The 14,531-nt window shown below is 37.5% G+C and overlaps 1 protein-coding gene across 7 annotated transcripts in view; it reads right to left on the reverse strand.

Annotated features, from left to right (window-relative positions):
* Ipo11 (importin 11) overlaps positions 1 to 14,531 on the reverse strand; it is a 172,799-nt gene that overhangs the window by 147,103 nt on the left and 11,165 nt on the right. For all 7 annotated transcript variants that reach the window (XM_085676742.2, XM_087896878.1, XM_048442968.3 and 4 more), the window contains 3 exons: positions 11,486 to 11,586; positions 4,603 to 4,675; positions 2,087 to 2,290 (listed from right to left, as the gene is read on the reverse strand). In XM_085676742.2, the coding sequence (XP_085532868.2) occupies positions 2,087 to 2,290; positions 4,603 to 4,675; positions 11,486 to 11,586 (378 nt within the window). The remainder of the gene's footprint in view (positions 1 to 2,086; positions 2,291 to 4,602; positions 4,676 to 11,485; positions 11,587 to 14,531) is intronic.

Below are 14,531 nucleotides of genomic sequence, written 5' to 3' on the forward strand. Positions count from 1 at the left end.
TAAGAATTACTATCTAGGAAGACCAGCATGGTGCAACATGCATATAACCCTAGCATTTGGGGGGTAGAGACAAGAACAGGAGTTAAAGATCACTTTGACTGTTTAACATGTCTGAAGCCAGGCTGAGCTAGGGAAGAAGGAAAAGTAGAAATAGAAGGGAAGCAGGAGGGAAAGAAGAGAAGGAAAATGTCACAACCTAAGATTTGTACGCCACAACCTCAAGAGTAAGAATCCCAAAAGCGCTGTTCTAAAACCTCATCTATTATTGAAAGACTGAAAATTAATATGGATTTATTGCAGCAGCCGCTGCTGTTTCACTTTTATTATGTTGTGTTGTCTAGAGCAGTCTACAACTCCTAGTCTTAAGAAACTCTTGGCCCTTAGCCGGTATGTAACTGAAACTATCTATACACACCAATGCACCTGTCAAAAACTAATGTATTGAACAAGGGTTTGAAACAGCCCCAAAAGACCTGCTTCTCTCTTCCCCATTTCCCTAAACTATCCTCAAAAAAGAGGCAGTCCCCTGGGCACCAAGAACAAAACAAAGTCTTCAGGGACAAAAGATTGGCTAGTTTTCTGTGGAAGAATAAGGTATCACAAAGATTCTCTTCTGAAACTCTCTTCTCTGGGCTCCCTCCATTAAATGGCCTATTTTCCACAAGCTGCCAGCTCTTCAATTATCCCTTCCCATGTACAACTAGGTATCTCCTTTAGGAATAAATAAAGCATCTCAACTTTACAACTCTTAGAATCCGTAAGGTGTTCTGGCTTAGAGCTCTGCCAAAACATTCTTTATTTTAAAACCAAAGAGGAAGAGAAACAAAAGCATGGATGCAAGTGCATCTATACCCTAGAGCTTAAGCAGGAGGAAAAGTAGCTCAGAAGGCCTGGGAAAGGTGCTTAAGACCGCACACTAAATGAAGAAGTGGAAGAAACCCTCTAACTGTTCAGGGAAAAGCCTGTGCAATACAATACACTAGGAGAAGAAAAAGAAATGGTTCAAAACAAACAACTCCCTAAAAATTCCCTAGTTTTATGAGTCCTATCATAAATTTTCTAATTATGTGCTATTTTTCATAACTACCAAAAGTAAATAAGAACACCAAAACAAATACCTGAAAATTCAGTGGTATCATATAGTACAGTCTAAATGTCACCATCAACAATACAAAATTGCTATTTTGAAAGGTCAAAAAATAGTCAGATCCAAAATCATACCAAGAACAGTAGAGAAAATAATACTTGGTAAAGACTAACAAACCTGATACACTCTGATGTGCCCTATGGACTGGCTCAACTATGCGGCTAAACCAGCTGGGTGTGGTGTGCATATCTGTAACTCCAGCAGTTGGGATATGGAGCATAAAGATCAGGAATTCAGTCTTCCTCAACTACACAAAAAGATATGGACTACAAGAGACCATATCTAAAACAAAAATTAAAAAATAAAAATGAAAAGATGAATACTTGATCTATAGCTAATGATACTGCTTTGCAAAGTTTTGAAGCCTTTGGGACGATGGACAGGCTAGCAGAGTCAATAGGGTGGGGACTAGCCTGAGCTCCACTCCCTGACCCATCAAGGTCTGAAGAGCCTGAATAAACTACATATGCCTGCCAACATCCACTCTGGTGCTCCCCTGCCATGATGGGCTGAAACTAGGAGCCAAAAGGACTTCTCCCTTGAGTTATTTCTCATTACGACAAGAAAAGTAACTAATACAATAATCCTTCAGTTACATCTCTACTTCCCATCAACGGTCTGAACATGCCAATCCTAATCCTGAATCTCAACTCTGAACCTGTCTAGCTGTTCCTTTTACCACTGCTTTCCTGAAGAGATTTATCATCACATCTGAACCACACTGACAATCTCAAACCAATTTCTTCACTTTCAAGCTGTTTCCTATCTAGCGAACCTCCTCACTGACACCTAAGTCATCTTTCCGATCATACCACTGCAGTTTAAGATGAGAAAGAACTCATGATCTTCCCAAAAACAGCAATACATGTAAAATGACAGTCATCTTTATACAAGTAGCATTATTTTCATAATCAAATGTAATTATGTTAAATAACTTACATCATAAAACAGTTTTCGGTCAGCAGCCAGGCGTTTCGACGCCAGTGTCTTGGTAACGTGGTAGAAGGTAAGTAGTGCTCTGTGCTGTCGAAGATCATCCTGGACCTTCACAGATTCTACCAGAGTGGGGATCAGCTCAGGCCATTGTCTAGGACAATCCAATCGAGCAACTTTGGCAATCAGTACTGCAATCTGAGTTGCAATCTAAAGGGGAAAAAGTAATGATCAGAAATAATTAATAAAGTCAAGGCAAGGGATAAAAATACACTCATGTTTTAAAATTACCTCTTATGAATTAACTATGTTTAACAAATATGATTAAAATCACATTAAACTATTTAGGACAGTGATCCTCAAAGTACAGTTCACAGACTCTAAGACCATGAAACCTTTCAAATCACACATTGGTAAGCCTTCTTTTTTTTTTTTTTTTTTTTTTTTTATCTTTCTTGAGTTTTGTTGGTGGGGTGACATGTAACTAAGAATGGCCTCAAACTTACAACCTGCCTCCGTCTCTAAAGTGTTGAGATTATAGGTGAGTGTCACCATCCCCAGAAAGGTAGATTTTGTTTGTGCAACTTTTGCAAAAATATCATATCAAATTGAGTAAATGAAAAAGCGTATATGGAAATTTAAGTTCTCGTTTCAATACTAGATACTCAAGAGAGAAAAGTTACTCTTCTCAGTAAATGTTTCTTGTTCCGAGAATAGCTACTGCTCATATCCGAAAATTATTATTTATAATAACTATAGTTTATTTTTAAATTCATTAATTTTTAAAGTCCTGGTTTTAATTTCGAATACAATCACTATCAATAGATACACTCCTCTGAGTTCTTAAGCTGTGGCAGTATAAGCACGTTCTTTGTCTACACATTTAAGCAGCACTGCCTGAAGAACAGAAAGGAGCATCATCAGCTACTAGATACTTAGAGGACAAAGATCGTGGTTTATCCTCAGTCACTCAAACCGTTCCACCAGCCTCCAGTAAACAGCACCACTCTCCCTATCATAAAGTAGATGTCACTGCAGCGTTTCTCAACCTTCCTGGTGCTGTGACCCTTAAATATAGTTCCTCATGTTGTGGTGGCCCCCAACCATAAAATTACTTTCATTGCTACTTCATAACTGTAACTTTGCTACTGTTATGAATCACAAAATAAATATCAATCTTTTCAGATGATCTTAGGCGACCCTCATGAAATGGTTATTCTAACCCCAAGGGGTCGCAACCCACAGGTTAAAAACTGCTAATTTAACAAGCCATGACAAAACTACATTAGAAATACAGCTAGATACAGTATTCGAAATTTTCATATCAAATATAATAAATAGTATCACTTTAGAAATACTTAAGAATTTTAAACCTGTACACAAAATTTAATTTACTCTTAGAAGAAAGTTTCACACTGGGAGAAACCAAAAAAAAAAAAACATATGATCTATGATTTATCTGTTACAGGATACTAGGAATTGAAAATGTGATGGATACAGAAATCTAAAGTCAATCCTGTGGTCTTCAAAATAAAGAAGTAGGTTAATTGAATTATTAAAATTAATTGTTGTTGTCTAATACCCCCATGTTTTAGGCATGTAACAAACCATGTATTAAATCAAATTTATAGAGAGTAAGACCACAATAACCAGGTGTGGTGGCACATGCCTGTAATCTCAGCACTTGGAAATCTGAGGCTGGATGACTCAAGCAGAAGCCAGCCTGGGATCCGTATGAGAACCTGTCTCAAACATTCCCTTCCTAAGACAAAACAAAACAAAACAAAAAAGCCTTTTAAGAAATAGAGAAAAAGGCAATTATTTTAAGATTTCCATTAAATACTGTCTTAATTAAAAAGTATAAACTATACTGCAAAGTAACATGAATTTTTGTCACTAACTGTCAAATCTAACCATAATCTTAACAGCTCACAGTCTACGTCACAGCAGAGAAGCTGTGTATAAGCATCACAAACAGAAGAAATGAGTTAAGGGACTCAAACTTCTTGGCAGAAGGGAGAGGAATGAAAACATACTCTTATGTAGCTCAGGATAGTCTCCAATTTGCCATGTGGCTAAAGATGAATTTCTGATCCCCCTGCCTTTACCATATGCACACCATATGCTAGCAATCTAGGTGTGCACCACCATATGCAGCTAAGATTTTACTTTTAATTCCAAAACATAATTTGTTTGGTGATACACTCCTTTAATCCCAGAACTCCAGGAGACAGAAGGCAAGTGGATCTCTGTGAGTTCTATGCCAGCCTGGTCTACGTATTGAGTTCTTCTAGGACAGCCAGGAATTCACAGAGAGATCCTATGTCAAAAAAGAGAGAGAGAGAGAGAGAGAGAGAGAGAGAGAGAGAGAGAGAAGAGAAGAGAAGAGAAGAGAAGAGAAGAGAAGAGAAGAGAAGAGAAGAGAAGAGAAGAGAAGAGAAGAGAAGAGAAGAGAAGAGAAGAGTGAAAAAAAAGGAAGGGGAGGACATGCCCAGCTTTCATTTTTTCATTTTGTTACTGACCTGGTTTATAGGTTCATTAAAGTTGGTGATGAGTCCTGCACGCAATGTTGACTTCTCCTCTTCTGAGAGAGCACTGTAAAAAAGTAAATCTATTATGCAAGAAAATGTCACCCAGTAGTAAACAATAAGAGAACTGCTATGAATTTTATCAATAAAGCACCTTTAAATACATGGCTCCCATTATTTAAATGCTGGCACATCTAGTGAGAAGCCTAAACCTTCTTCAGAAGTAAATTAAAAAAAAGTACAATACAGTAAAAATCCATACTAATGCAATATGCTGATGCTCATCTTTACTAATATAAAAACAGCTGTCTACAAAAAAGAATTAACAGTTACACACTTCTGGCTTCTGTCATAAATTCTTTCTATAAAATTTTACAAGTAGGAACTGGAGAGATGGCTCATTGTTTAAAAGCACTGCCTGCTTCTCCAAAGAACCAGGTTCAATTTCCAGAACCTACACAACAGCTCCTTGGCATCTGTATCCAATTCCATTAGATCTGATACTTTCTTCTGGTCTCTGTAGGCACTAAGAACATACATGGTACACAGAAATACATGCAAGAAGGAAAAATACCCAGACATATAAAATAAGAAATGTTTAAATTTGCAGGTAAAGAAATTTAGAATCAAAGAAATCAAATATTTGTTAGAAGACTTTTTTAAAACTCAATTTAAAGCCGGGCAGTAGTGGCGCACACCTTTATTCCCAGCACTTGGGAGGCAGAGGCAGGTGGATCTCTGTGAGTTCGAGGCCAGCCTGATCTACAAAGCTAGTTCCAGGACAGGCACCAAAGCTACAGAGAAACCTTGTCTTGAAAACAAACAAACAAACAAAACTCAATTTAAATAGCTGGTGCAATAAGTCAACAGAAAAAGACACTTGTCACCAAGCTTGACAACACAGATTTACATCGTAAAAGGAAAGAACTATTAAAAATTGTCCTCCATCGCCACATCTGCAGCATGGCATTCAAAAAGCAACACATAAGTGTACACACATACACAAATAAATAAATAAATGGTTTTTAAAAGAACTAGAAAGTTGGATGTGCATCCTAGTGAGCACCCTTAATCCTAGCACTGTGGAGACAGATGCAAGACAATTTCTGAATTTGAGGCTAGCCTGATCTATGTAATGAGTTCCAGGCCGGCCAGCCAGCCAGAAAGATAGATGAGATGAGATGAGATGAGATGAGATGAGATGAGATGGGATGGGATGGGATGGGATGGGATGGGATGGGATGGGATGAGATGAGATGGGATGAGATGGGATGGATGATAGATCAACTTAGTCTTTTATTTTACATCTTTGCAAAGGATAAACATAACACTAAAAAAAATTACTACATACAAAGAAACTATAGAACTAAATAGAAAAGTTACTATAGAAGAACTTATATATTACCAAATTTTAAACTGTTTCAGTATTTTGATTTTTTTTTTAATTTTTGCTCATCTGATTTTGAGACTGGGTCTTATTACATTGCCCAAACTGTCCTCAGACTCAAAATCCTCCTGCTTCAAGTTTTATAACAAATGTATAATACCACCATCACACATGTCCAGCTTTAATGCTATGTTTTTTTTTCCCACTTTGGTATTTTGAGACAGGGTTTTTCTGTGTAGCTCTGGCTGTCCTGGAACTCACTCTGTAGACCAAGCTAGCCTCAAGCTCACAGAGATTCACCTGCCTCTGACTCCCAAGTACTGGAATTAAAAGTGTGCAACACCACCACCCAAACTTGTATTAGCTACTTTTAAATTAAAATTTGATCTTCATTTTACTGGTTTCCATTCTACCTATGACAGTTGTGTCTATTATGAGACAAATGACTTCAGAAAGATTAACCACAAATATTTATACAACTTTAAAAAACTTTTAGGACCAACAAGATGCCTTGGTGGGTAAACACCACTCAAGTCTGACAAGTCTGATTTCTTGAAACCCAGAAAAAGGTGGAAGGAGAGAACAATTCCACAATGCTATCCTCTGCTCTCCACAAGCAGAGAATGGAATGTGCACAACCACAGATCAGGCATGCAGGCACACATTAATAAATACATTTTAAATAAATTTTAAGCAAAGCATATATTATGAGCTCAATTATATCCCACAAAATAAAATATTCAAGTTCTCTAAGTCAAATATCTTTGAGTACAACTTTATTTGGAAATACTGTAATCTTTGTAAATTTAAACACATTAAGACAAAAATCATTTTGTATTGATAAGCTCTATTCTGATACTGGTGTTTTTCTTTTTTGTTGTTTTGTTTTGACATAGAGTTTTAATATATAGGCTAGGCTGACCTGAAACTTACTATGAAGTTCAGAAGGCCTTGAACTTAAATCCTATGTCAACCTCCCAAGTGCTAGGATTATAAACCTGCACCTCCATGCTGGTCTGGTGTCCTTAGAAGAAGAAAATATAGACACAGAATCAGGAGATTCGGCATAGGTCATGTGACAGCAGGGGAAAAGATTAGAGGCATTCAACCTCTTAGCAAGAAACAACTAAGATCACTGGCCATAATCAGACTCTACAAAGTATCAAAGACTAACCCTGTGGGTCTTCAAAAAGAGCAAACTTATTGATTTTGTATTTCTTGCTATCTACTCTGTAAGATACTAAAATTATGTCATCTTAAAGCACTCAGTTTCTGGTAAGACAGCCTGAAGAAACTAACAACCACAAAACAAAACAGGCAGCCATGTCAAAGGACTGAACTGTGATGAACCAATATATCCTCTCCTCCCCTTGGTACCCTACCCAATGAGAAAGAAAAAAAGCTGAGAGTTGTAACCAAGAGACTGAGGTGAAGAGAAATTCGAACAGGCCGGGCAGCACTAGAGAGGCATTAAAAAAAAAATTTCACTTGACAGAAAGCAGCATCTCAGTAGACAAACATACAAAGCTTGTAGTTAAAATCCCAGGAAGACTCTAACCTGAGATACACAAAAGCCAAAAACCAAAATAACAACAAAAACACCCTCAGTTGTTATACCAAGGGGAAGGTCATATTCTGTCTGCTTACCTAAATTCCTTCTGGAAAAAGATAACAGAGCTTAGTGCGTCTCCGATTATAACCATACTATGTTCATCATTCAACCAAAGTTTATCAGAAGTAACCCAATAAAGAAAGTGACTAAACCCAAAACACAGACAGACACTATAGCCACCAAAATTACACTTAAAATAATTGTGTTTTTAAAATATGTACAAGATGGAGAATCTCAGTGGACAACTAGAATCTGTTTTGTTGGGGTTTTTTTGTTTATTTGTTTGTTTGTTTGTTTGTTTTAGTATCATAGAGAAATCCTAAAACTTAGAAACTGTAAGTCAGTGGAAATATACAGCCTAATATACAGAAAAGAAAGTCTATAAGAAAAGACTAGGCAAGTGCATGATATTTGGAGATTGGCAAATCTTTCAGAATTGTGGAAAAAGTCATAGAAGTCAACAGAAAAAGAAATCTTAAACAGGACAATTCACAAATCTTAGATAACTGACATATACAAAACATTAGAATCTCCAATCGCAAAACACACAGTTCTCAAATGCTTCTCAAGTCATTAACGGTGTGACTTACAGTATTGTAGCAAAACAAGAAAACATTTTTAAAAACAATAAAAACTAAAGATCTCCATGTTTCAAAGATAAAATACTGTTAACTAAACCATCCATCTGAAGAGCGGTCCCAGTTGCCGGCCTGGAATTGCCATGCCTGCTGTGTTCCTTGTAGTATACTAAATAAGTTTTCTTATAAAAAGACAGAATTCAAAGAAAATTTTAAACATTTGATTTTTGTTTGTTTTGAGGCAGAGTTTCATTCTATAGATGAGGATGACCTAGACCTCATTATGTAACCCAGGCTGACCTCAAACTCCTAACAATCCTGTCTCCGTCTCAGTGTTGGAAATATAAGCATTAGCCACCATACACCATACTGTGTTTAAAATGTTTACAAGGAGACAGGCAATGGTGGCACAAACCTTTAATCCCAGAAATGGTGAGGCAGAGGCAAGTGGGTCTCTGTGAGTTCAAGGTCAGCCTGTTCTACAGACTGAGTTCCACAGAACAGTCAAGGCTACACAGAAACCCTTTCTCGAAAACCAAAAAAAAAATTAAAAAAGTATGTGTTGTATTTCAAGGTTTGTGCAACTGAACTGAAGTCATGGTGTTCTAAATGTCCACACAGGTTAAGTATAATGTCCAAAATGCCTTAGAAAAGGTGTTTCAGATTATTTTTTCTGACTTTTGGATATTTGCATATTCATAAGAGTATCTTGGAGTTGGAACCCAAGTCTAATACATTCATGTTTCATGCATACCTAATACACATGGCCTAAAGGTAACTTTAGACAACATTCTTAGTGCACTTACATAATTACTGAAATTTGTAACAAGGGGTCAGCTTGTAGAATATCCTTCTTGTGGTATCATAGCAGCAATCAAAAGTTTCAGATTTGGCAGCATCTTGGATTTTAGATACTTAGATTAAGAAAATTCTCGCCAGGCGGTGGTGGCACACGCCTTTAATCCCAGCACTCGTGAAGCAGAGACAGGCAGATCTCTCTAAGTTTGAGGCCAGACTGGTCTACAGAGTGAGTTCCAGGACTGGCTCCAAAGCTACAGAGAAACCCTGTCTCGAAAAACCAAAAACAAACAAAAAAGTTCTATTAATTTTTTAGAGATTGAATATCAACTTATCTAAGTTTCCATTTTAACAAGCTAGAAACAGAACATTAAATCAGATTCAAAAATAGGAAACACATCAAATATTTAAAAAAAAAAAAAAAGCAGTAATTAAAAGAAAGACAAAAAGCCTGGTGGCACCAAACAGGAATCCCAAAGCAGATCTACACACAAAGTCCATGATACAGCTATGATGGCACATGTCTACAATCCTAGCACTTAGAAGAGGAATTTGAGAGTAGCCTGCAGTTTGATAGACTTTAAAATGAAAATAATAGGGGCTGGAGAGATGGCTCAGTGGTTAAGAGCATTGTCTGCTCTTCCAAAGGTCCTGAGTTCAATTCCCGGCAACCACATGATGGCTCACAACCATCTGTAATGAGGTCTGGTGCCCTCTTCTGGCCTGCAGACATACACACAGACAGAATATTGTATACATAATAAATAAATAAATAAATAATATTTTTTAAAAAATGAAAATAATAATAATGTGAATTTGAAAAAAAATTAAACTAGAAAGAGGGAAAAGTGCTTGATGTTGTAAAAAGTTACCAGTGTACTACGGTGGAAAAGAATGTGTGTACTATACCTACTTCACATATGTACTGTGAACCACAACCAAGTCTTATTATCAAACCACTTAAAATATCCCAAATATAAACTAATAACATCTATCTATGAGCCAGTTAAGCTGAATGACATATGAAAATAATATATAAGCTTAAGTCAGGTGATTTTCATCCTATGAAAATAATGATGAGAATAAAAATTTTACCAAGTTAACAGTAAAAATACAAACTTTGAAGTGCTTCAAATCTGCAGATAAAATCAATTACTAAACTGCCATTCTTGTTTCCTTTATAAGTGTATTCCTCTTTATGCCTACTTTTACCTCAATACACTAAAAGACATTTTAACTATTTAATACTATAATTCCTTCCTTAACTATTTAAGCTAGCTTAAGGCAAAATTTAGCCAGGCATAGTAGCACATGTCTGTAGTCTAAGAACTAAGAGGCACAAGCAAGAGCTTAGCTGTTAAGCTCCAGGCCAGCCTGGTCTCTGCAGGGTACATATCTAACTGCAGATATATAGCAAAACCCTGTCCCCACAAGCAAATAAACAAGCACACAATTTCTCACGAAATCATCAATTACTCCAGAAATAAAAAGGGTTAGCTTCACATTATAATCTAAAACCACTGTAGTTCCTTCTCATATCATTCTTGGGTAGGTTTTATAGACAGGCACTTTGAAGTACTCAGAATAAAACAAATTAAATTACTTATAAAAATGAAAACCTAAAGAGCTTTAGTGCCATCTACTGGAGACCACAGCTTATGTAATTTTTCACCAAAATTCATTTTCTAACAAAATTCCAAAGACATATTTAAACTGCCTAACCATAAATTACATAATGTATTAATCAATTCTTAAAACAAATCTGCTCACTTTACCCCTATATTACAGTTAAAACCTCATCTAATGAAACTGCAAATGTATGCTATCCAACAATTCTTCCCAGAGAAAACACAAAACACAGAAATGAAGATTCAGCAAATAAGGACATAAGATTTCCTCCTCAAAATCAAAACATTTTTTGTTTGTTTGTTTGGGTTTTTTTGTTTTTTTGTTTTTTAAGACAGAGTTTCTCTGTAGCTTTGAAACCTGTCCTGGAACTCTTGTAGACCAGGTTGGCCTCGAACTCACAGAGATCTGCCTGCTTCTGCCTCCCGAGTGCTGGGATTAAAGGCGTGCACCACCACCACTCAGCGCATTTTACTTCTTTAAGATGATTTAGCAACATAGCTTGATCTTCTGATCCTCAGAAGCTGAAAATCAAGACAGGAAGGCAGGCAGGAACACACATACATGCATGTATGCATGCATACAAACATACATATGTACATACACGTGGAATAGGAAGATACAAATCCATGAGGGATAACAATAATATAGTTGTTGAACTACACAAGCACATTTCTTCAGGAGTTAGAACACCTTCTTGGACTTCTTTCTCTTATGTATCAAATGTTTTGCGAATTTCCATTTCATTCTTACAAAAATCACGCTAACATCTCTGTTGTTCCAGTTAAACACTTGACACATTACTTTGATTACACAGGTAGAGTATTATTTCTCTTAAATTTGGAATGGATTACAATTGAGACTGAGGGAACTTACTGAGGTGCTACACGTCTCCAGTAACGATCAATTCCATGTTTAAAATACAGCACAGCAAGCCACCTGACATTTATATCAAGGGTGTGGTTCGTAAAAATATTCTGTGAATGAAAAAACAAATAATGTTAGAAGGAACATATAATCTTTTAAAGGTATAATTAACATACCAAAATAGAGCATGGATTTTTCTAACTGCTTTATTTTTTAATGTGGGTATGTACTCAAGCAGGTGTATGCACGCTCATTTTGTGTATGGTTACATATGGAGGCCAGAGGGCAACATTGGGTATCATCTCAGAAATGTCATTACCTCCTTTGAGACAGGGCTTCTCATTGGCCTAGAGCTCACCAATTAGGCCAGACAGGAATGACAGTGAGTTCCTGGGATTATCCTCTCTCCAGCCCGACCACACCTGGCATTTTATTTTTTTAGTTTTTCGAGACAGGGTTTCTCTGTAGCATTTGAGCCTATCCTAGAACTAGCTCTTGTAGACCAGGCTGGCCTCAAACTCACAGAAATCCACCTGTCTCTGCCTCCTGAGTGCTGGGATTAAGAGCGAGTGCCACCACTGCCCAGCCACACCTGGCATTTTTACAGAGTTCTGAGAATCAAGTTCAGGTCCTCCGTAGTGATATTTTATTTGTATTTTAATAAGTAAAGCTTGTCTGAAGATCAGAGTGCAAAGCTAAGCCATTAGAGGCCAGGGAGTGGTGGCACACACCTTTAATCCCAAGACTTGGGAGACAGAGGCAGACAGAGCTCTGTAAGGCTATTCTGGGCTACAAATGATCACTCCAGAAAGAGATCCGGGTGGTGGTGGCTCACACTTTAATCCCAGCATTAGGGAAGTGGAGAGAGGAATATAAAGGGAACAGGAACTCACTGGAGCATGGTGTCTGAGGTTTGGTGGAAACTCCTATATCTGTCTCTGGGTTTTTATTATTCATGCTACAGTTATCCAACAACACTTCAACTTTACCAAACAGCCCTATGTGTTTGATTTTTGAGAAAATATCTCATGTATTTCAGACTGGTCTCAAACTTGCTATATAGCCAATAATGACTCTAAACTTTGTGCCTCTACTTCCAGATGCTGGGATCACAGAAATGTGCCACCATGCCCAGTTTATGAGATGCTGCAGATAGAACCCAAGGCTTCTTGCAAGCTAGGCCAGTACTCTAGCAACTGATTTATGACCTCAGCCCAGATTTATTGATTTTAAATTTCATCACTACATATGTCATGTGTATATTTTCTTAAAATATATATTCTACAATCTAGACTAATAAAGCAGGCCTACTTAGCCAGATGTTATCTGAAACCTCAGCATCTAGAATGCTAAGGCAGGTACATCTCAAGTTTCAGGTCAGTCTGAGATGCATAGTGAGACCTGGCCAACTCCATCAAAAAGGATAGCATACCTATTCAATAGCATTTAACTAAGTTTAATCAACAGATAAATATGTAAAGATTCGTAATATTCTTTCAAGTATGTTAGAAAATTTCCTTGATAAAAAATCAGAAGTAACAATATATATGCACAGAGAAGAGAGAAGAGATGAGAGAAAGAGCCCACTGAAATAAATATGTTCTAATTTTAAAAAGAAAACGTACCTAGGCATGATGCCACACACATATAATCCCAGCATTTAAAAGGCAGAGGCAAGGTAATGGCAGCAAATTCAAAGTGTTCAAGGACATACAACAAGATCTGATCTCAAAAATAAATGGATAAATAAATAATAGGTGCCTCCACAGCACAGATTCAAAGACCCTAAGGAGTCAAAGTCCCTGAGTTGTTAATACATGTTTGACATTGTAATGGTTAATCTTGTCAGGATCCAAAATAGCTTGGGACACAAGCCTCCAGGAATGCATGTGAGGGATTATCTTGTTTAAGAAGGCCACATGCCTGTGATTGATTCGGTTAATTGAGATAAGACCTACTCAAAAGGTAGAGACACCATAGCTGGGTAAATGTCCTGGGCTGTAGAAACAGGAGAACAGGCAGCTCAGCCTAACCATTCATCACATTCTGCTTCCTGACCATGGATTCAATATGACCAACTACTTCAAGCTCCTGGTAGAATGTCTTCCCATCCACGATGGACCATATTCTTAAACCGTGACTGAACCTCAATCAACTTTTCCTTCCATAAATTGCTTTTGTTAGTGCATTTTAATCACAGCAATAGGAAACACAATAGAAGAAAATACAGTGAAGTTTTATTTGTGTTTTAATAAATAACGCTTGCCTGAAGATAAGAGTGCAAAGCTAGCCACACTAGTCAGCCACACAGAGCAGGCAGTGGTGGCACACGCCTTTAATCTCAGCAGCCACACTAGTCTGCCATAGAGGCCGGACAGTTGTGGCATACGCCTTTAATCCCAGCACTAGAGAGAAATAAAAGGTGGGATGAGACAAAAACTGTCTCTCTTTTCAGTCTAAAGGTTTCATAGAGGTAAGAGCTCTCCAGTGGTTGGCTGCTTTGCTTCTCTGATCCCCAATATCTGTCTCTGGGTTTTTATTATTCGTGCGACATCTGGCGCCTATCTCACAGTAACAAGACTACTTACCAAAGTAATCATGCTTATGGGACAAGAGAAATGGTTCAACAGTTAGTTAAGAACACTTGTTGCTCTTCCAGAGCACCTGGGTTTAGTCCCCAGAATCCAAATGGAGGCTCACAACTATTTGGAACTCCAGTTCCAGAAGGATATGATGCAGTCTCTGGCCTCTATGGGCATTGCATGCATGTGTACATATATACATACAGGCACACACACTCATGACCTTTATGGGCATTGCGTGCATGTGTACATACATACATACAGGCACACACACTCTGTGGGCATTGCGTGCATGTGTACATATATACATACAGGCACACACACTCTATGGGCATTGCATGCATGTGTACATATATACATACAGGCACACACACTCATGGCCTCTATGGGCATTGCATGCATGTGTACATATATACATACAGGCACACACACTCATGGCCTCTATGGGCATTGCATGCATGTGTACATACATA

This window comes from Myodes glareolus, chromosome 15 (genome assembly GCF_982192425.1).
Source record: "Myodes glareolus chromosome 15, mMyoGla1.1, whole genome shotgun sequence".
NCBI classification, from domain to species: domain Eukaryota; kingdom Metazoa; phylum Chordata; class Mammalia; order Rodentia; family Cricetidae; genus Myodes; species Myodes glareolus.